The following is a 23450-nucleotide window of genomic DNA, read 5'->3' as shown; positions in this document are numbered from 1 at the left end:
ACGATAAAAGAAAGCCAGTGTGAAGATAATGACAACTGAGACTTATCCATCTTATGCTAAAATGTCTTGGCTGGACGATTATTTTTCATTCTTCCATGGCACTTCTAGATATTTTCATTATATTATAATAAACGCTATGGCTTTGCGTGGGTTCTTAAAACTAATGCTTTAACAATACAGAGGGTGAAATGCATAATATATGCATACAAAGCAAAAATGAATACCCTACAGCATTTTGTTATTATAATATAGTTAAGCGTACAATACATACAAGTGGACATTGCACATTATAGGTACATACAGATAAATATATATTTATTACCTAATATTAAAGCTGCTGCGTGGTCCCTAAAGAATATTTTGCGTCAGGCTCTCACCATAAATACCTTTTTCTTCCGAAACGCTGTAGGAAAGAGGAGAAAAATTCAGATTATTGATACAACATAAATGCAGAGGTAAATTTAAACACACAGTAAAATGCACTAGCACCTCAATTTAACAGATGATTTAGGGATCTGGTTTTATAAGTAAAAAAAATCTGTTAAGTAACAAGACCCTACACTACCTGTACTGTACACTTAACATTCAATTTAAAAGACCTGTTTAAAAATGTGTGTTATCTAAAACAGTGGCCAAGCAAGAAATAACGATGATGTAGTTAAGTATAGAAGTGAGGCATTGCTGTATACAAATAACATTTCATGTTCACATATACAAACCTACGATTTTCATTCATGTCTTAAAGCCAAGTTAAGGGTGAAGAACTTAGAAATAGCTGCTCAACTTAGTGCAAACAATGACTGGTGAAGATGAAACTTTCCTATGAAGGAGTGCCCCATATCCTGCTCATTTAAATTTTTCATATTCTTAATTTTTGTCTGCATACCTGAGGTATATACCACCTAAGGATTGGGGGATGAGTATTTCCAGCAAAACTAAATCTTGTACCTAAATAAAACATGACTGAACATTGCAAATTGCTGATTCGTACTCCATACTAATTTTGCACAATAGCTACAAACAAGAAAAAGTTATGACTTCTGAGTTCTTCAGACTTCATTCACTCACTTAGTGACTGCCATTCTCATACAATTCTAGTAGCTGTAAGCTATGAGTTAGTTATGTTTATGATAAATGATATCACTATGCTTGTGCAATGTCACAGACATCTACACAACAACATTTCCAACACTAACTCTGAGTACGGCCAACGACAACTAAGTCTGATTTGTTCAAATCCAAGATTATAGGAGAAAGTGGTGTTGAAGATGGCTGTCTGATCACTCTATAACTACTGACCCAACAGACAAAACAATAAAATCACTGAAGAAACAGATTCAAAAGAAAGAAAATAAATTAGCACTCAAGAACCAGACAAATTTACATGAAACAGAGTAAAGATAAAGTAAATTTCCACTCAAAAATCAGATGCATGTACAGTATACATAAAGTGCAGTATTTCCACGAAATGGAGTGGGAAAAAAAAAAACAGCAAAACTGGCGCTTACAGCCAAATAAATAAGCCACATACTGAATATCACCTATGGAAGAAAGACCTCCAGTCAAAGATTAGATGTAAATAAATCATCACTTGCCTGGAATGAAATGATGAACGGCAGCATATAGGCAAAGTTGTTCTACATAAATATGAGACTGACTTACACACCAGTGCAGAATAAATACACAGACTGGCCCATATTATTATAATTATTATGTTAGCCTCATGAACCAGTGTCACAATCCTAGTCTCAGGACTCCCCCAAACCATCTCTTGTTAAATGAGGTGTAAGTATATTAAGGTACGAGTTAAAAAATTTAGACAGTCAAGTAGTAAAAAATTGGAATCAACCGCTGAAAGGTACAAAACACAAAGCAATGCACTGCACCATCTAGTACCATCTACACTTTTATGGTGTGCCACACAAGGCACAATGTAAGTGGTACCTCTCTACAGTGAGATGGCTCAGGACAATGCAAACTTTTGGTCAACTTGCCATAACACAAACTAACACTTAAACACCTCACTGATTTATTTCTTTTGAAAATAGTTAAACCATTTGTGAAAATAACCTGATAAAAGAACAGTAACTTACAGGAGGTGCATACTGCGGACCCCATAACTGTTGCATTTGTTGCTCTAGCCGTGCAATTTCCTCGCGATGTTCTTTAAGTTTACGTTCCTCTTCTTCACGATCTCTCTGGAGTGTTGTAATTTCATGCAAGACTCTTGAAGAAACCTGAAATTGGATGGAATGACTTTCAACGGACATAATAACTTAGCACAAAACCTTAAGGTAACTAATGACACCCCCTCCAAGCAGCAGTAATGCCTTTACTTCAATTGAATCGTAGCAACTGAACTTATCCTACACTTGAATTTCTTCTAGATATCTTACAACTATCATCAATTCCACACAGTTCCTCGCTGAAACTAACCTGTATTTTTTACTTAATCTTTCAATTTAACAGACATATCTAAAATTCTATCACATCTAAGATGGGTGGATAGCAAGAAATAATCACAGTACAGTAATTTAAAGTTGAAGTGTTACTGTACAGTAAACCCCCGTATTCACAGGGGATGCGTACCACACCCCTGCGAATAGCAAAAATCCGCGAATACTTAAAACCCCTCTAAAAACACTTACAACTGCATATTTTGATAGTTCAAACACAAAAAAATATCTCTAAAAATGCTTATACAAGAGTATTTTAATAGTTTTATCACAAAAAGTGCATTTAGTCATGAAAATGATGTGAAAATACAGTAATTAGCGAATATTTCTTAGTGAAAAATACCATGAATGGGTGAATTTTCCATGAATAATGTGTATAACGTTCCACAGAGAAATCTGCAAATAGTGAGACCGCGAATGCAGGGGGCTTACTGTAATGAAACCTTCCCCTCTAAGCAGCAGTAATGCCTTTACTTCAATTGAATTGTAACAACTGAACTTACAGATGCTTTTGGGGGTTTGCTTTTCTGATGGGTGACAAAGTCAGTTAAGCATCAAAGACCCCATACTACAGCCTGCGCTTAAATATCTGCTACATATCTTACAGCTAACAGCAATTCCACACAGTTCCTCACTGAAACTAACCTGTATTTTATATGTAAAGTCAAGTTAACAGACATATCTAAAATTCTATCACATCTAAAATGGGAACATAGCCAGAAATAATCACAGTACAGGAAGTAACCGGTTTATGACGGGGGTTCCGTTCCTACGCCTCGCCGTAAGCCGAAAATCATCGTAAACCGAAAAATCGTTGAAAATCGTCAAAAATCCTAAGAAAACCTTACTTTTAATACTTTGGGTGTATTGAAAACGATGTAAACTACAATTTTATTGAGTTTTTCGTCAAAAAAACCTCCAAATTTTTATTATATTGCCATCTTGTAGCCGTATTTCTTCCATCGGATCAGCGTTGTAAGCGTCGTAACCCAGGAACATGTGTCGTAAACCGGGAAATAATTTCTGATGAATATATTTAAAAAGCATTGTAACCTCGGAGCGTCGTAAGCTGGACCCGTCGTAACCGGGGACTGCCTGTAATACAGCTTATAAAGTACACAAGTCTATTTAAAGTTGAAGTGTTACTGTATATCTATGAAAAGAAATTTGTGATGAATTAAAAAATAACCAAACTTGTACTCCTCTCTTTTACCTGTGAATCTGACTTTTGACTAGTTTGTTTTCTTCTCTTCTCGGCATCTTGTTCTTCTTGTTGCATCTGTTCCCGAATCCCCAACATTGCGCGTTCAAGCTCATCCTTTTCACCTCTGAGCAATGTGCGATTGTGTTCATTTTTTGACAAGTTTTCTTGTATCTGAAAATAGAGACATAAGATGACAGTTGATTTACAAGTTCAATCGGTTACTATTTATAAACTAAAACATCTGCTGTATCATACATGAACTCAAAATTTTCAAGTAGTTCTGAGAGAGAGAGAGAGAGAGAGAGAGAGAGAGAGAGAGAGAGAATGTGTCATTACATCCTACAATACAGCTGACTGGAACTGGAATATATAATTTAAGCCAAAGGCCAAGTGCTGAGATTATGAGGTCATTCAGTGCTGAAAATGATGTCGAAACAATTGTTAGAAGAGGTTGGAAAGTAAGATGGAAGAAAGAGAATATGAAGAGGGGTACAGTAAAAGGAATGAAAGGGGTTGCAGCTAGGGGGCCAAAGGGACGCTGCAAAAAGCCTGGAGTAACACCTACACTGACAGCACTAGGCACCCCCAAATAAGGACATTAACACTGATCACGAATTACCTGATACTGCAACCCCTTAAGTACGTCAGTCATCAACTTGTCGCGGGCGTGCTGCTCTTTCTCCCACTCTGCTTTCCGACGGTGCCAAAGCCGTTCAGCTTCTTCGCTAAGGGCGCAAAAATAAATATGGAGCTTTCATATTAAATTAAATTCATCATGGAATTATATTAGCAACCCAACTTACCAGACGGTTCAAGGGTCTGGCTTTCTGATAAGGAATATAGTAACAAAGACCCTATATTAAAGCCTGCACTTGAATATTTTCTAGATAACTCACAGTTAACAGCAATTCTACATACTGTATTTCAGTACTTCCCCACATCATAAAGTTCAATTGGTTGTATGGAAATACACACACACAAAAAAAATGTTTTTGATAACTGCACCAACAATCTAGTCGTATGCTAAACAGTTGTGTGCTAGTAAAACTTCTGTTACTTCTATGTTATTAAATTCAACGTGTATGAGTTTGCGATGGGAGCGTTACTTATAAAGTACCGAGTTCCCATTGACGAGTCATTTGTAATACAAGAAAAGGGAAGTACCATACAGGTACCATATTTGTGCATTTTGTTATTACATGTACTTTTTGCTGTTTGAACTTTCCTTTATATACAAATAGCTTCTGCTCTTTCACCATGACTGTAAAAGTGCCATTCTGTTGTTATCTGTGTATGTTGTGTTTGCATATATAGTACTAGAGTCATATTATAGAAGTGCGTGTTTTGTTACAAGAAAGATCTCTCTTATTTTCAAGATCAAAGGCCAATGGTATGAGCAGTCTAAAACTCTTTTCTAGCCCATGCCTGATACACCAAGAAAAGCTCAGAAGGCTTTCATTTTGATCAAGAACATCAAATTTGAATCAATGAACATACATTCCATGAAACAGAATTAGAGTCATTAAGGTTCTATTGCAGGGCATGTGTTTTGTTACAAGAAAATTCTCTCTAGTTTTCAAGAGCAAAGGCCAATGATATGAACACCCTAAGACCTTTTTCTTGCCCAGACCTCAAACACCATGAAAGACTCAAAAGGCTACCATTTTGATCCAGAACACCAAATTTGAATCAATGAACATAATTTACATTAAGGCGCAGAGAAAAGGGGCTGCCAAGGAAGATAGCTTGAACAAAAAAATGAGAGAAATCAAAAGCGATGATAAAAAAAAGCAACTGATAACAGTTCATGAAAGGAATGGAATGGAATATAGAATTCAGGCCCAAGGCCAAGCACTGGAACCTATGAGGTTATAAATGCCATAAAAGGTGCAAAAGGGGGAAAACCTCATAGCTGCTCAACGAAACAATTGTTTGGAGAAGGTGGAAAGTAAGATGGAAGAGACTAGGAACAGAGGTACAGTAAAAGGAATGAACAGGGTTGCAGCTAGGGGCTGAAGGGACGCTGCAAAGAACCTTAACTAATGCCTACAGCACACCACATGAGGTGGACTGATGACACTAACCCCCTACAGGGGGTTCATGAAAGGGCAAAAGTATTCTTATATGAGTAAAAAGAATAAATATCTCAATCAAAACAGCTCATAACAAATGCACCAAGTGCAAAGCAAAAATGAGAAAACACCTCTAAAGAATCACACTGCATGAGGAGGTAAATGTCCTTACACGTGCAAGAGGACATGGATGGCGTAGAGGTAGAGGAAGAAGAAGCATAGCAAAACAGAAGTGAAACAAATTGGCAGAGAAACTTGGTTGACAAATGGTAAAGTTAGAAAATGTTATGTGTGTGGATCAGAGTACCATTTGTCTCCAACATGTCCAAAAAATGTTTAAGTAGTGTGCGGGAGGAAGGGTTATATCGTATTATTGAAAATTCTAAGATGATGTCAGTGTTGATGACAGAATCTATTAATTATGCTATCCTGGACACAGCCTGCAGTTCTACAGTGTGTGGTAGTGATGAAAAGCATACACTCAGTCTTTTTATCACATGAGGAAAAAATGAGAATAGAAGAGGAAGAAACTGAAACAATGTTTAAGTTTGGTGCTGGTAATGTGTATAAATCTAAGATGAAAGTAAAATTTCCAGTGAACAGTACAGGTTACAGAGCAAGTGTGACAGGATGTGGTGAACTGCTCTATCCCCTTTTATTCAGCAGAAGTTCATGGGAAAAAGTTTAAATTGAGGTGCACTTCTTCAGGACATTATTGTCTTCCACTAAGGGATGAGAAAGAAGCCTGGAAGAAAACAGAAGAAATAATGATGACTTTGGGAGATAATGAAAAGGATAGAAGATAGAAAAATTGCACCAACAACTCAGTCATCCCACGTCTAAGCGACTGATTCAGCTGTTGAAGCATGCTGGTGTTAAGCACAAAATGTGCTACATGTATGCTGAAGTGTCAGATAGCTCTGAGATATGCATGAAATATAAGAAAACACCATCAAGGCCAATTGTTAGTGCGAATATGGCAAAGGAGTTCAACAAAGTACAGTAGTGACATTAGACCCGAATGAGTATAAAAAAGGGGATATATATTTTCTGCATATGGTGGATATGGCAACAAGGTTCTCAAAGTCTTGTGTGACAAGAAGTAAAGAACCCGAGGAGATAATAGAAAAATTATGCAGACTTGGTTGGGAACTGGTTTGGGACCCCCTGTGAAATTCTTTAGTGCTAACAGTGGGGAGTTTGCCAACAACATGCTTCTGAAAATGTGTGGGAAAATGAACTTTCAAGTGATGCATACAGCACCATATTCTCCCTTCAGTAATGGCCTGTTTGAGTGTAATCGTGCAGTTGTAGACAAAATGGTGACAAAAATGATGGAAGAGCAACCAGAATTGTCTTTAAAAAGTGGCTTTGGCATAGGCAGTCAATGCTAAAAATTGTCTCCAGTTGGTAGGGGGTTTTAGCCCTTATCAACTCGTGTACGGGTGGAATCCTAAACTACCACATACCATGAGTGATGAACTTCCTGCACTGGAGGGTACATCATCTGGTGAAATGGTTGCCAAACATCTCAATGCTAGCCACTCTGCAAGAAAAGCCTTTATTGCTGCTAAAACTTCTGAGAAAATAAGACGGGCACTAAGACACAAAGTAAGAACCACTGGTAAAGCCCTAGAATTGAGATCACACCTATTTTAAGAGGGAAGAGCAAAAGGAATGGAAAGGACCAGCTACTGTCATTGGTCAGGGTGGCAAAACAGTGATTTTGAAATATGGTTCAAATATTGTAGAGCACATGAAGCACACATTCAGGAGATACCATGCATTTCTGATTGAAACATTGAATTATGAAGAAATGCACTGCTTGATATGTTGAGGCATTAAAGAGAAAAGGATGAAATGGACAACAGCAAGAAGAATGAGATAGAAGCAGTTATAATTCCAGTGGAAAATGAAAAAAATCAGGAGGAAGAAAAAGAGAACCACAACAAAGTTGAGGACACTTCATCTGAAGACAATTCAGCAATCAAGGGTATTCCAAAGATTGGACAGAGTAAGATTCCTGCTGAAAGAGTCTGATGAATGGCAGACAGTAACTGTGCAAAGCCTGCTGGAAAATCTGCAGGAAAATATAGTAGTTGGAGGAATATTGAACATAAAGATGGATATATAACAGCTACTGTCTGGAACAGAAATGTAGAAAAATGGGTACCAGTTTTTGAAGATGGAGTGCAGGAACCCAGTGAAACAGTTATGGCTTGTCAAAACACAGAAAGTCAGGAACATGATGAAGCAAAACAAGACGGACTAAAACCTGGAAGGATTTTAGTGTATAAGAGAAAATTTCTAACTTGGGTCAAAAGGCATTGTCAGTTCTAGTAACAGAAAAGGAAAATAGTGATAGGAAAAAGAAAATTAAAGCAAGGTTAGTTGCCAGATGTTTTGAAGAAAGAAGAAATCCAATCAGATTCTCTTACCGTTAGCAAGGAAGTGTTGTGGTCCTTTGTTGGTGTGTTGTCTTCCAAAAGGTGGGCAGTGAATTCAATTGACATTAAGGTGCATTCATACAGAGTGAATGGTTTGAGAATGATGTGTATCTTATTCCACCTGTTGAAGCTGGTTGTGATGATAATGTACTATAGAAATTAAAAAAATGTGTATATGGTCTTGATGATGCTGCTAGAAAATGATATCTCAGTCAAGACTTTCCTGTTGAAGATGGGATGTAATCAGGTGAAAACTGACCCTGCAGCATTCTAATGGTATTGTGAAGGAGAATTGTGTAGTATATTTTTGATGCATGTGGATGATTTCTTGTGGGGAAGAACAAAGAAATTTAAAAGTGAAGTCATTCCCCAAATCAGAAATCACCTTCAGGTTAGGGAGGAAAGTAATGCTATATTCAGATATATTGGCTTGGATATTGTACAGAATGAGCATAGTGTCACACTTCATCAAAATGAGTATTGTAAATATCTGGAAAAATAAATGTAAGTGCTGAGAGAGGATTAAATAAGAATATGGAGTGTGATGAAGAAGTAAAGGAGAATTTTAGGAGTCTAGTAGGCCAAATAGGATGATTTTGTACTAATTCAAGACCTGACTTGTCATATGATGTACTGGAACTTAGCTGGAAAATAAATAACCCTAAAATAAAAGATCTGACTGAGGCAAACAAATGCCTAAGAAAAGCCTGTACCTTTGAGAGCTGTATGTACTTCCTAGGACTGGGTCACAGTTTTAATTATAAGATGGTTGTGTACAGTGATGCTTCTTATGCCAATCTCCCTCATGGATTTAGTAGTGGTGGGGACTTAGTGATTTTCCTAGTGGGTGAAAATGGAAATAGCTGTCCTTTATACTGGGAGTCAAAGAACATAAGAAGGATTGTAAAAAGCACCCCTGCAGCAGAAACACTAGCAGGTGCTAAGGCAGTCGATACGGCCTACTATCTTAGAAATGTGTTGTCTCGAATATTGTATGATGGAAAGAGAAATCTCCCTGTGGAATTCCACGTGGATAACCGTTCACTTGATAAGAATGTGTACTCAGTCAAAAACGTTTCAGAAAAGAGATTGAGAATTGACATAGCTATTCTCAAAGAATTGGTTCAGAACAGAGAGTTCAAGATATTTTGGGTATATTCAAAAGCACAGTTGGCTGATGTGTTGACACAAAAGGGGTAAATTCTTTGAGAATAGCTACAGTACTTGAGAGTGGATCCCTGAAATCTTGAATAGATTTTATAAGTAAATAATTTTTTTTTGTGTGTGTCATATAATGTTTATTACTTTGAAAGTAGATATCTTTTGTTTCCTTTTAAAAGACAGGGGATATGTTAACTCTGTTCAGAACACTTATGCATGGCACTGCGCTTCGCGGTCCTCATTTGTTTATGTTTATGTTGTGAGGGAGGACCGAGCAAAGGGTCACAGTGCATGCACTTGGTGGATCGGATCTCCAAGATAAATAAATTCACAATGATATCTGGAAAAAGAACTTGTCACTAATCTTTAAAATCTGACTCAATTACTCTACCAAGCATGTAATACCCAGCAGCTATCGATAAAGAGAAGAAAATGAACTAGGCTATACAGGTCCCAATAATAACAAACAGATTTTCAATAATGAAATAAACTTCCTTACACTGAGAACATCACAAACAGTAACAGAACACCAAAAATCTGACAATCCATATGCACAAGTTACTTTTATTACCATAATCCATTGGTAGTTCACTCACTACTGTATACTTGAATGAAAACAAGCAGATACCAGTATTTATTTAAAATTGTACATCTGAAATGGTACCCAAGCAAAAACCAATGATAATAATGAAACTGAAAAGTACAGCAGTCTGTTAAGTTACGGTCCGCTAAGCTGAGGTGTTACTAAATTGTCATGATTAAAGTACTGTACATTTCTCCCACAGTGGCTAAAGAACCACAATGACCACTATTAACATTTACAAAAACATACAAAGGGATAGGTGGCTGTAAAAAAAAAATGTAAGGTTTATACAGAGCCACCTGAGAATTTTTAATGAAGTCAAAATAAAATCTGAACTAGAACCCTCCATTTAGTGACCTACATGGGACTGAGGCCACTTCGTTTTATAGAAAAGTGAATTTACCTAAAAAGAAGGTCATACTCCTTTTCCCTCATGGTTTCAAGACGGCGCTGTTCCTCTAAGACCTTCCTCATCCACTCGGTTTCAGCTATACGTTGTTTCATCTGCAAAGCAATATACTGGATTACCAAAAATGAAAACCTTTGAAGAATAAATACAGAAATTTCCAGTAAAAATCATACTTTTATTGACTTTTCTTCCACTACACAAAAACAATTTGATGACCAATGTATTTCAAAATACACCCTGAACATGTTAATATATCAGCAATCTTATATATATCATATACATGACCACAATATGCCATATGCAGATTTAAAAATTTCTTTAATACTTTGTACATCATAACACCTCTTCAACCACAAAAAATCAGAGGACATATGACTTTTCAAAATCTTTTACAACTTCTAATACAAATATTTACCAAAAACAGTAAAAAAAAATTACAATCATAGAAAATGCAAAATCATTAATACAGTAAAAATTCAAATCAAGTTACTCATTTTATGACAAAATCTGAAGACAAAATTGTTTTAAATTCTATGTTCATATGCATATAGGAGAAATCTGAATAAGCCCCAGTGTATTGTACAGTTAAGTCTCCAACCTGTTCATCCTGAGATTCTGAATCCAGACCTCTCAGTAAATCCTCCACAATGCCCTGATCTTCAAGCAGCTCCTGCTGAATATCTGCAGCCTTCTTCTTGAGCTTCAGCTGATACTGACGAGCCCAAAATAACCTGAAATTCGAAATTAGTACGTAACATGCAGTACCACTAACATTTTAAATGTTACGTCTTTCTGCTTTCCCTTAAATGGTGTATGAGAAAGGAAAAGAATCCAATTATCACCTTCCATTACTATATGCTTCACAAAACTCAAACTTTACAGTAATTGCCCTAAAAATATAACCTCATATTTTACTTGAAAACAACCAGTACAGAGAACCTTAATAGAAGTCTTGATTAATTCTGTAAGTTGAGTTCCCAACTAATAAAAAGAACTCTCTTATTATGCCTAAAAATCACCCCCTACTTCATCCCACCCGGGGCAAATGTGGATGACGATATACTGTACAGAAAATGGGTATATTATCAAAACTGAAAGATGGTCCAGTTCTTTAGGAATAGCAAGGTTAAATAAAAAAAATGACAGCAAACTCCCAAAAATGGTAACCAAAACTAAAATTAGTTAGAAAACAAATAAATGGAAAGGAAAAAAAAATTTAGCACACACTGGGACATATGAGGTCACTCAGCACTGAAAGGGGAAACTGAGATTAAAAAGGTTTTAAAGGTGTACCAGGAGGAAAAACCTCGCAGTTGCACTATGAAACAATTGTTATGAGCAGCTGGAGGAAAGTAAGATGGAAGAAAGGGAATACAAATGGAAGTACAGTAAAGGGAATGAAAGGGGTTGCAGCTAAGGTCCAAAGGGTGACTGCAAAGAACCTCAAGTAATGCCTTCACTGCACCGCATGAGGCACACCGACGGCACTAACTCCCTAAGAGGAGAAATGGAACGAATGAAATAGCATCGTGTGTTTACAAGTGCACACATTTACAGAGGAATATTTCCAAATGCTTTAAAACTACACGTTCTTACTCGAGCTCTTTCCTTTGTCTTAGCTCCTTCATTCTCACTCTCCTCTGAAATATCTCGTGGAGACGTAGCTTTTCTCTCTCTAATCCCATTTCTTCATGTTGAAGTCTGTTGTCTCTCTTCTCTCGTTCCCTGTCGAAATAATTTGTCCGTCAGAAAAGTTTACAGCCAAAAAATCATTTGGACTTTAATATCATTAGCATTATCATTATTATTATTATTACCTTGATATTATTCATAATAAGCATACTGTACATACTTATAGAGCAAATCAGAGGGTATGAAAAAATAAGAAAAGGCACTTAGAAATTCATACACATTAAAGAGCAGTAAGAGCTCAAATACTTACATAGAAAGTCAATAATTATAAGGTTTAATTATAAGGTAGAAGAAGAACATAATAATAACAAAATAATTCTGAAATAATAATAGTACAAGAATAAAAGAAAATGAATGACATCAAGTCAGAGAAAAATGAAGCCACATAAAGTTAGGTGACTTATAAACAATTAACAGAGTATATTGTAACATGTAACAAGGGAAGGCTTCTAAACAATTAGGTGTGAAAACTGAATTGAATATGGAATTTAGGCAAAAAGCCAAGCACTGGGATCTATGAGGTCATTCAGCGCTGAAACGGAAATTGACAGTACAAGGCTTGAAAGGTGTAACAGGAGGAAAACCTCAAAGCAGTTGCACTATGAATCAATTGTTAGGAGAGGGTGGAAATTAAGATGGAAGAAAGAGAATATGAAAGGAGGTACAGTAAAAGGAACGAAAGGGGTTGCTGCAAAGAACCTTAAGTAATGCCTACAGGGCACCAAGTGAGGTGCACTGACAGCACTATCCCCCCTTATGGGGAGGTGTGAAAATGAGAGGACGTAATAAATGGTAATAAATACGTGCATACAGCAGTCTCTGCTTATATGATCACTTGCTATAAATTTTTTCTACACAATATTTGCTCCAAAAGAAATAATATATGAACTTGATTTCTTTCGTGTTGGTCTTAGGTTACAGTTCTCTTGCTTGAGGTTATATTCAAACAATTTTTTAAAGCTGCTCTTTCCTTGCATTGTCTTTATTTTCACCATCAAGTGAAGATAAAATGTTGTTATTAATAATCACATTCTTGGCCTTACTTTTCTCCAGACTTTGACAGAATAGATTTAATAAAGATACAGCTTTGAAATCAGAAACAAACCAAGGCCATGGCTTATAACAGAAAGTCAGCTTTTCAACATCATTTTCCTAACATGGTGCAGTCACCCAGTGATGCCTAAACCATCAATAGTAATTCTACAGTGATTTGAACTGGTCTGACTAGGGTCATGTCCAAAGTTTAATCCTAAAGTAAAATATGGGTTATATGTTCTTCAAAATGGAAGCTATCCTGTATATTTAGATGATGACAAGAAGCTATTTTCCTGTATGTAACAATAAAAACTGATACATTTCATGGAAAATATCCATCAGTTAAAGAACACTACTTTTCCAGTTACAATTTACAAATCTCTAGTCAAAAAATAAAAGGAATACCTTGTGAGGAATAACTTACTTCAAATCTTCAATCTGTGTTTCTAACTGAACCTTCCACTCAGCTTGTTTCTTGAGCCTTTCTTCTTCAATCATTCTTTCCTCCTCTTCATGTTTCTTTCGCAAGGCTACGGCCTCTGCCTCGGCTTTCCGATCTTCTTCCATCCGTCGCTGTTTTTCATCTTCTTTCCACTGCTTTTGATTCACCCAAGCCTCTTGGACAAAATGTTTGAACCTGTCTGATTCCATCTGAAGAGTTTGCAATAGTCTTAAGAGCTTTTTCATATCAAATCAGGACCTTACAAGTATTGTAAATGTGAACTAAAACCTGATACGTACATAATATTGTAAAATAAATACAACAGAGTGTACCCCCATCAAAGGTAAAAACATAAGATTTAGCATCCTGTAAATGACAAAAGCAAAAAATACAATAATGACTCACAAAAATTCTGATGTTCAATACAGTATATTTATTTACACTTTAGTTTTATGTTTCATAAACACAAACCTGTCATATCATTATTGAAAATTGTTCAGAGTATGGAACAGGCGATATGTCTTGTGCTAATTCAGTAATTCTCAAACATCATATAAATGTTATCCCTTATAAAAATGAATAAAGCAATTCAGCTTGAAATGAAACGGACATTCCAAACACCCTTTAATATCTCATACAACTGTCTACATAATGTAACGAATATCCCCGGCCAGAACCATGAACATCAGCTTATAAAAATGAGACGTATGACATAAAAATAACCAGAAACTGGTACTGTACCACATTATTTTTTGAAATACAATAAAATAATTAATGCATAGCAACTTCAAAAACATCAAGAAGGAACCAAAATGTAAGTAATCTGAGAACATTTAAAAAGTTTCCTAGGTATATCACTTCTTTTTTAGACAAGCAACCTGTAAACTGTTTGTGAATACTGTACAGTATAATCATTAACTAACCACTCTTATCATGATCATATTCCCTGCAAGTTTAAAACACATTTGACAGCAAAAACAACAAAAACATAAGGGAAGATATATTGACAGCAAACACCATTCGCCTTGATACCAGAAACACACTAATATTTATTACAACAAAAGATTAAACAATATAAAATTTAGGCCAAAGGCCAAGAACTGGGACCTATGAGCCATTTGGCGCTGAAACGGAAATTGACAGAAAAAGGTTGCACTATGAATCAATTGTTAGGAGAGGATGAAAGTAAGAAGGAAGAGAATATGAATGGAGGTACAGTAAAGGGACAAAGAGGTTGCAGCTAGGGAAATAAGGCACACCTGAAAGAACCTAAGTAATGCCTACAGTGCACATGCACGAGTACCACTGATGGCACTAGGCTCTGAGGGTAAAACAAAAGATGCTCTACTTGATGAACAAATAGAAGATCAGAATTCATTCTGATAAGCATAAACCCTCAAAATTCATGATAAAAATTTGATAAGGCAATGTGAGGCGACAAGGAAAATTCTATGTGGTCTTAGCTGACCACAGCAATCAAAACAGGCCTTCATAAACCATAAAAGGTGACAATTCAACCAGCTGGCAAATGGGGAAGAGTGATTTGCTGTCTTACTTGCCATCCACACTGGTAGTTAACACTGGTAACAGTGAGTAAAAAAGCCACAATAATATAATTGATAAATTGTATATTTAAGACACAAAAATATAAAAAGGGGATAAGAAAACGAGAGACTTTCGACGCGTTTGCGCAACTGATCCTCTTCAGCCAACTGAAGAGGACCATTCAAATAAGCGATCAGCTCCTTCGCGACCTTCTTTAGTATATTTTTGTCTTAAAAAATATACAATTTATCAATTATATTATTGTGGGTTTTTTACTCATTATTTTCGATCACAATATAGTGATGCTCCACTGGTAACAGTTTAATTCACTAGCAAGTTCAAGTATAGACAAGTTCAGTATAGACAGACCCTTGTGAAATTCCAGTATGCACATTCGTAGAAATGCACACAACTCTACGGCAATTCAACACACATCATCTAGATCACTTATACATTTACAAAAAATGACCAACAGTACCTGCCTGACTTGTGGACTACTTTTCCGCCAGGCTTCATAAGAGAGGACCTCAGCCATCTTCCTTCTTTCCTCTTGATTTTTCCTTTTTAAATCTTCTAAACGGCATTTCAACATATCAACCTAAAATGAAACCATAAAGGTGAGTTTACAATTTAACAAACATACAGTAAATGTTTAAAGAGGTTCTACTTCCATAAAATTTACATAACTGAAAGTAAGAGCAATGAATGAAAATACTTCTAGCCAAAAGAGCATCATAAAATTACCAATTCTTGCACCTATAAACACTACAAAATATGAGAAGATATTTATGTACTGCTGAGGAACTTGAAAACTCAATTACTGAGGGCACAGAACAGCAAGGAGTCTTGAATCAAATCACTGTAATGTCTAAGGATATTTAACCCTTAAGGGACAGGCTAATTATATATCACACACAGCCACCGACCAGGCAAACTTTAAGGTTGGCCAATTTAACAAAATAACATATTAATGGAAAGCAGGAGATATGCAAATGCACATGGTGTAAGAAAATTTTTTTTTTTAAATTTTCCCTGTCTTCCACAAGAAGTTGAAAGTGACTATTTACAACCCAGTGTGGGGACTTTCACAAAACACTCGTAAATTTTACCAAGTTAATGTTTTTTCTAATAATTTACTTTATTTTACTTTGGAAAATTATAATTACAGCTCACACAATATTATAACAGATAAGAAATAAAATCAGTAACAAATTCTGAGTATTTGTTGTAAAATATTTACATAAATTTACTGAGACTAGGAGATGCAGTAACATTTTTGGGGGTTACACATGTTTTTTCTAATATTTCTTTGCACTTTTCTTTGCAAAATTACAATTGTAACCGACATCATACCATAAAATATAAGAATTAAAACCAACAGCAATCCCTGGGTATATTTATGAATATATAAATAAAAAGAGGTCACAAGAGAGAGAGGAGCAAGACATTCCCCCCATCAAGTCAAGAACAATACTGATCTCCCTGAGACGCCCACTGACTGAGCTGAACTGAGTCTAATGTTTTCACCCGTTATTTATATGCCACTAAAGTGATGAACACTCTTTCCCGCTCAATACAGCCAAATCGTATGGCACGTAATATTAATACTCATATGAGGATTCCCCCCATTACCCAAAACCTGTTATAGATACTCATGAGGATTTCCGTCCATTAAGGGTTAAAATATAAAAGCAAAAACATTTCTAACAGGAACTTGCGTTTAGGTAATCATGACTTTTAGAAAAATTACCGATTGTTCATCTGAAACAAAAATGTCCAAGGAAATTACTAAAAATATTATAATTATACAAACAATGTTAAATATTACTGCAATATATCTAACAATAAAGACTATTTATAGTAAACACAATTACCTCTGGATAAACATACTGGTGATGAATGACACGACCCCTCGTTTCTTTATATCGTTGGTATCTCTCTTCCTCGTATCTCTTTTCATCATCAACAAGTAAGGCTCGAAGCCTTTTTCGTCGGTCTGCTAGCTTTCTCTCCTTTTCTTCTTTTCTCTTCCATTCTTCTTCATCACTACAGAAAAAAAAGTAATTTACGGCAAGGAACTGAAGGGATTATCAGCCTTTCCCTTAACTGCTGAACTAAAAATCTTTGACCTTTTTTCATATTATGCATGCACAATACATTACAGTATTCTATTTATGTTCATAAAGTTCAAGCTAACTGGGGATTAGTTTTATTATCATAAAAAAAATACATTTCTTTTAACTCTAATATTCCTCATGAATGAAATTATTATGTTCTTTATATAAATGTGGGTATAACAACTGCAAAAAGAAATATACTGCAAACAAAAGCCTCCTGATAAAAATAAAACTGACTTCAGAAGCTCTAAAATTTTTATCATGTAAACAACTTTCATATAAAAGTTCAGTATTTTTCACTTACTTGAAACTGCTATATAAAAATCCCTGAACTTTCATAACTCAATTATTCACAACAATTCATATTCCAAAAAAAAACATACATTGTATACCTTTTATGCCTTGGCTGGGCTATGGCATTGTAATACTGAGCTTGCCATTCTCTCTTCTTAAGAGAATTAACGGTGTTTTTCCAGTCTTCCAACCTCCAAGCTTCCTCATTTTCTCGCTGGTTATGCACTCATACCATTCTCGCGGACCCGGTCTGCCTGGAGCGGACTCTGATACTGTGACTGAAGTTGAACGAACAGACCCTGCTGTCCCCGGACGGCGCCAAGACATGACTGATTACTGAAAATAAATGTTACTTTATAAGTTTTTCTTCCATTATTCATATTCATGTCCTCAATATTCCAAGTTCACCAATCTTTTGTCTGCCAGGCAAAAGAAAACCACGGTGCAGGCATCAACTGGACCCACAGTTGATGCCTAGTTCACTTCTCTCCATATAGGATGCAAGTGTTTTATGCATTTTATACCATTACTGTTGATGCAAACCACTCATTTTTTGTATTTCACAACTCCCTGTATCCAATGAATTATTCATCGTTTTATAATTATATATCATCCACTATTCTCTGGTGTCGTATTCCATGACCTAGTCTAAAGAAAAAATCAAAATTCCATTCAGCCACTTCAATAACTGAATTTGGTGCTGCTGAGAAATAAATACATCAAAAACTGAAGCCATCGTAGATGGAAGGGGGTTCACAAGGTCTAGCCTAGGCTAGCCCTTGACTGTAGCAGATGCTTCCGAGGGAATAAGCCTATGCCATAACCAGACCTAACTTTACCTAACCTTACCTCAGATGACAGGACAGTAAAACTGGAGACTACTATCATGGCCTGGTTCCAGTCAGTCGGTGACCATAATATTTACCGCCCTTAGCTTATGTTTTCATGTTTATGCCCTTTGTTTGTGTCTAGGGTGAATGATCGGGCGTGACACACATCCGTCACTGAATTCTCACTATTCACTCTATATTTAATTGGTGAAACAACAAAAATTAAAACCTCTAAAAAACCTTTCAAGTGATTGAAGTTTCATTAACAAAATGAGCTATAGGAAACTGCCACACAAACTAAAATAGGCACGTGAAGTCTTTGTAAAATAAGTGTTCAAGGCAATTTTGAATCCAATATGGTATCCCCCAAATGCTGATGCACCCTGCACGGCACTTGGACACTTCCTTCCCTGAGCTCAATGAATGGTGTACTGAACACTAATTGCGTATATATGTAATGTTTATCGATATTACTCAAGATTTTAGTTGTAATCAGCATGATAAAACAACATTTTGTTGCCTATACTAGTGTAAGTATGAGACATGGAACTCCTGTCTGTCATGTGGTTGAACTGAAATGCATTTTTACCTTGCAATCCTTGGTTTTATCTTTACTGACATCACAACTGAAGCTCCACAGTGCTTATTTGATTGTAATTATACACATTTTGTTCTTAATTTACTCAAAATACCACTTAAAATATGTGATAATGGTTGTTTACAGCACTTTACTCCATCAAAGTAGCGAAACTGTGTCAGGAACAATTTTCCAGCTTTATTGTACATCTGGCTGCCACAAACGTTCAAGAGCAGACAATGCATTAGTGAATTGTTCAAGATAAAAATGTAGTATTTTGTTGTTAGGACTTTTCATTGATTTAAGTCCATATCACCATGTAAACTTCTCAGACATGTAATGTGTACATATGAATATTACCACTTTGGCAAAAATGCAATAAAGTTGAGTATGACAATTTATCTAGAAATGGTACAAGAGTCAAGTTGCCATGATGTCAAAATAGAGGACTGAGATAAAAGTTTTAAATCCAAAATTATTCCTTAAAACACCATTATATTTGACAAAACTTACACTATGTATGTAATACATATACAGTATTACACTGTATGTACCATATATTAATAAAAAAAGTACATCGTAATGTTCACAGCAAAAGTGTTGAAATTTGTCTCAGGAATCTGGTTTATTCCAACAATAATGAATATTTTTAAATGAATTATAATGAACCCGTAATACATTTACTCAATTTATATCCGTATTCTGGTGTTTAGCTACTTAACTATTTAAATATCTAGTGCTCTGGTATCCCGAAAATTCACTAGAGTTCCCCGGTCCACAGCCTGAAAGCCACCAGCGTTTACCACTGACTTAAAGAAACAGTAACAGTGTCTATGGGTACAAATTTTTTGCAGATTTAACACAGGAAATAGGCAGTTTGTTTTCACAAGTGACTCAGCAAATACTGAAACAGCGTTGCTTGTCTACTTTTAAAGTGTTTTAAGTAAAACTTTCATGAGAGTCATGGCTGGTAAGTTAGCATTGCGCACAGCTAAACCTTAATGAACCTTAGTTTAATCAGAAATATGCCACTGTTTTGTAATTTACGAGAAAACAGTTACTTTGATGGGAGCATAGAGGTTCTGGCGTGCTGCGTACAAAGGGGGCACAAAGTCTCACTGATGCTGATGGGAGCACATTCATATGTATTTTCTGGAAGTGTTCTGAGTCGCGGGGAAATTACGCAACATGCCATGGCCCAATCATTTATCCTATCATTACCTAGCCATATTTTCATGAAAAACCCCAAATGGTTTTCCATGCAAAAATGGCTGGCTGGAGTCTGAGGCTATTGGCAACTTATAAAATTTGGTAATTTTTCATTAGACTCCAGCCAGCCATTTCAGAAGACTCCAGCTAGCCATTTTTGCATGAAAAACCATTTGAGTTTTTTTGTGCAAAAGTGGCTAGGAAATGATAAGGCACTAAAAGAACCTAAAAATACCAACCTAAGGTAACCTAAGGATGTTACTGGTTACAATTTTGCCGTATTAGGCATGTAGGGGGGGTGGGGGTCCGGTATTGTCTTACCTCAAAAATCGTAATTTGATTAATTATTTTTCTGTTATTAAGCATTTGCGTGGGTCTGGTATTGGGATGGAATTTTTCGTTTTGATGTGTTTTACCCAAGAAAAATATAAACTATAAAGTGGGAGGTGGCTGAAGTCTTCCGAAAAATAACCTAAAGTTTTACAAGCTAGGCTAGTCTGCTTCGTCTAGTCTAGCCTAGCCTATAAGATACGATAATTAAAAATCGTTCGATTTTACAGTGATAGTAGCAAAGACTAGGTACGACAACTTACGAACAAGCTATAGGACAGGCTACTACCTCATCGTATAATAGGTATAGCGTAGCCTGTCCGACCTTGAAAAGTTCCCGTATAGGTTACGTTAAGACTGAGTCTGAAGTTGCGACACTGAATTATCAATGAATTTTACAAAAATAACTCTTATTCTCACCTAATATCACACTAATAAGGCTGCATCGTGCAATTTTGTATATTTCCACGAACGATCGACATAACGACACCGTCGATGTCTGTCACAGCTCGAACTTTCAAACGATAAACAAAAACGACGGGAGATGATGACGGCGAGGATTACGAAGGCACCCAAGGAAAGACTCGAATTTTCGTGATAAATGACATCATTTTAAGTTTTTATTCATCAATTATTATTCATTTGTGTTTTTATGATATATTATTAGTGTTTTTACTTTGAATTTTGGGCATATTTATCTTAGTTGATAATAGGCAATTTGCCCGTACCTTAACTGTTTAGTGCAGTTTATTTCCAAAACCACAACAGCGTATGACTATTACAAATATTTGACTTTCATGAACGATACAGAATAAATATATGATAATTTTCTTTTCAATTCACATTCTGGACAGGCTTTGTATGTTTTTATTTTCTGAAACGAAGTCAAATTTGCACTCGGTATTTTCCACTGACCGGTGACCAAGTGAACAATAATTCTTTTATCTATCGTCTCAGTGTCTAGTATTTCTGTATATTACAGCCACATTAACTTTTTGGTCTATATTCTAATTTAATTCAATGAATAACTTCGTTATATGGCTGCTTATAATGATGCTCTCCCATCCTGCTGAACTGGCTTTCCGTAACTACCGTCAACATCTCGTACGGGTCCAGTTGTTGCTATGGCAACGGAGGACGCGAATCTCACCAATGCTTTGATTTTTATTTTATTTTTGATTGATCGATTTGTGGCTAATAAAACTGGCGTTACGACATCTAGGTTATTGACGCCGATATTTTCTTTTTTTTTTTGAAGAAAGCATATATCCATTATGTGGCCCTAGATGATGGCAGATAAGATTTTTTTTTGTATTGGCGTACCATAGATTTCTAGGTATGTACTCCAAATATATATGATTTTTTGTATTTCATTTTAACCATTTCCGTGAATTATTGACTGGCAAGCTTGTGCCATTTTAGCTTGCTACATGAGAATTTGCGCATTGTATAATATATACACACACACACACACACACACACACACACACACACATATATATATATATATATATATATATATATATATATATATATATATATATATATATATATATATATATAGAGCCTTGGCTCAGTCGGTTACAGCAGCAGCTTCGGACTTCATAGAGGTCTGTGGCGCGGGTTCAAATCCGCAGCCGACTGATCAGAGAGGCGGACACTTTGCTATCCGTGTAGACATCCCGGGATTATATATGTAATCAACGGATAGGTTTGCTTAAAAGCAAATGGGTGTTACAGACTAAATACACACACAAAACAAAGCCACTACAACACCTTCTAAAAAACATAATAAACATCTCACACGTCTCGAACTCTCGCCCTACCCGCACAACAACTTCGCTGCTGGGAAGAAAGGGCGTTGGGTCGGGTATGATACATGTAACATACGCTTCTAAGCGATGTCAGGCAGGGCAGCCGATCGAGACTACGGTCTACCCCAAAGCCAAATCAAAAGTCCTTCAAAAGAAGGCATCGTGTACCCCATACAAAAATGGGAAAAAAGCACGTTAAAAGAAGAAGAAGATATATATATATATATATATATATATATATATATATATATATATATATATATATATATATATATATATATATATATATACATGCCCCATTTGAAGACTGAAATTAATAACCCCATTTTAGTACAGCTGTTTCATAGAAGATCATTCAAATATCTGAGTACTATCATTAATCTGCATTTCCCGAACAAATGAGAAGGAAAATAACTGTCTGTAATTCATATGACTGAAAAATTTTATTGGCACAGACTGCACACAACATTTTCCATTCAATTAAATAGAATAGATAAGACCACTGTGTGGAAAAATAACGAGGGACACCACACACACAGTTACCCGACCAGAGACATTATCTATCTGAGGTCATTACAATTATGACAAAATATTAAAAGTCAAGGTGAGCTGATCATTATATAAAGTTCCCACTGACTGACCATTTTGAATGAAATGTTTTATACGAAAAGGTATAGAAAATTAGAATTGGTACATTTGGTATTGCCATGGCGTTGTACCGTTCATAAATCGTTGGTTAGTGTCTTCTGCTGTCCCCTTGTTTGTCACTTTTTCATAAGTTTTATTTTAACAGAACTTTCACATTCACAATTGATCCTTGATCCCATTTTCCTGCCTAGAACAACCAGAGTCGCTGAACAGCAGCACCAATATACAGTAAATGTGCCTCACTGTCGAACTTCTCAGTTCCAGAGGTCCTCACGCCACTGGACTGTGGATTTGTGGAACAGCCTCCCTGAGGATGTGGTGCAATTGGGACTTCAGAAATTCAAGCGAAGATGCAATGCATTACTACCCTAACACAGTTCAATTTTGTATTTTAATATTTACTTACATTTTTATTTTATTTATTAATTTGTTAATTTATCTGTTTTTCCAATAACTGATCTCCTCTTTCTGTATTTCGCTTTACCTTCTGTTACTTCTTTCGAACCAACACCATATTCCTTGGAATTTGGATTTCAAGCCAATGGCACCTGTGGGCTCGTTCCATCTGAATATAGTTCATCTTCT

At 35.9% G+C, this 23450-nt stretch overlaps 1 protein-coding gene across 1 annotated transcript; it reads right to left on the bottom strand.

Annotated features, from left to right (window-relative positions):
- Positions 1 to 230: 230 nt before the first annotated feature.
- Positions 231 to 20971, bottom strand: LOC136844175 (trichoplein keratin filament-binding protein-like). Its single transcript, XM_067113195.1, is given in 13 exon segments — positions 231 to 403; positions 2094 to 2237; positions 3670 to 3831; positions 4280 to 4385; positions 10327 to 10427; positions 10931 to 11063; positions 11929 to 12057; positions 13484 to 13710; positions 15525 to 15644; positions 16921 to 17092; positions 17556 to 17682; positions 17685 to 17793; positions 20824 to 20971. Coding segments are annotated over 12 exon segments (1551 nt in total). The 5' UTR covers positions 17785 to 17793; positions 20824 to 20971; the 3' UTR covers positions 231 to 373.
- Between the last annotated feature and the right edge of the window lie 2479 nt (positions 20972 to 23450).

Source organism: Macrobrachium rosenbergii, chromosome 2 (genome assembly GCF_040412425.1).
Source record: "Macrobrachium rosenbergii isolate ZJJX-2024 chromosome 2, ASM4041242v1, whole genome shotgun sequence".
Taxonomy (NCBI): Eukaryota; Metazoa; Arthropoda; class Malacostraca; order Decapoda; family Palaemonidae; genus Macrobrachium; species Macrobrachium rosenbergii.
Note: the sequence above shows the minus strand (reverse complement) of the source record. Positions and strands in the feature narration are given on the sequence as shown.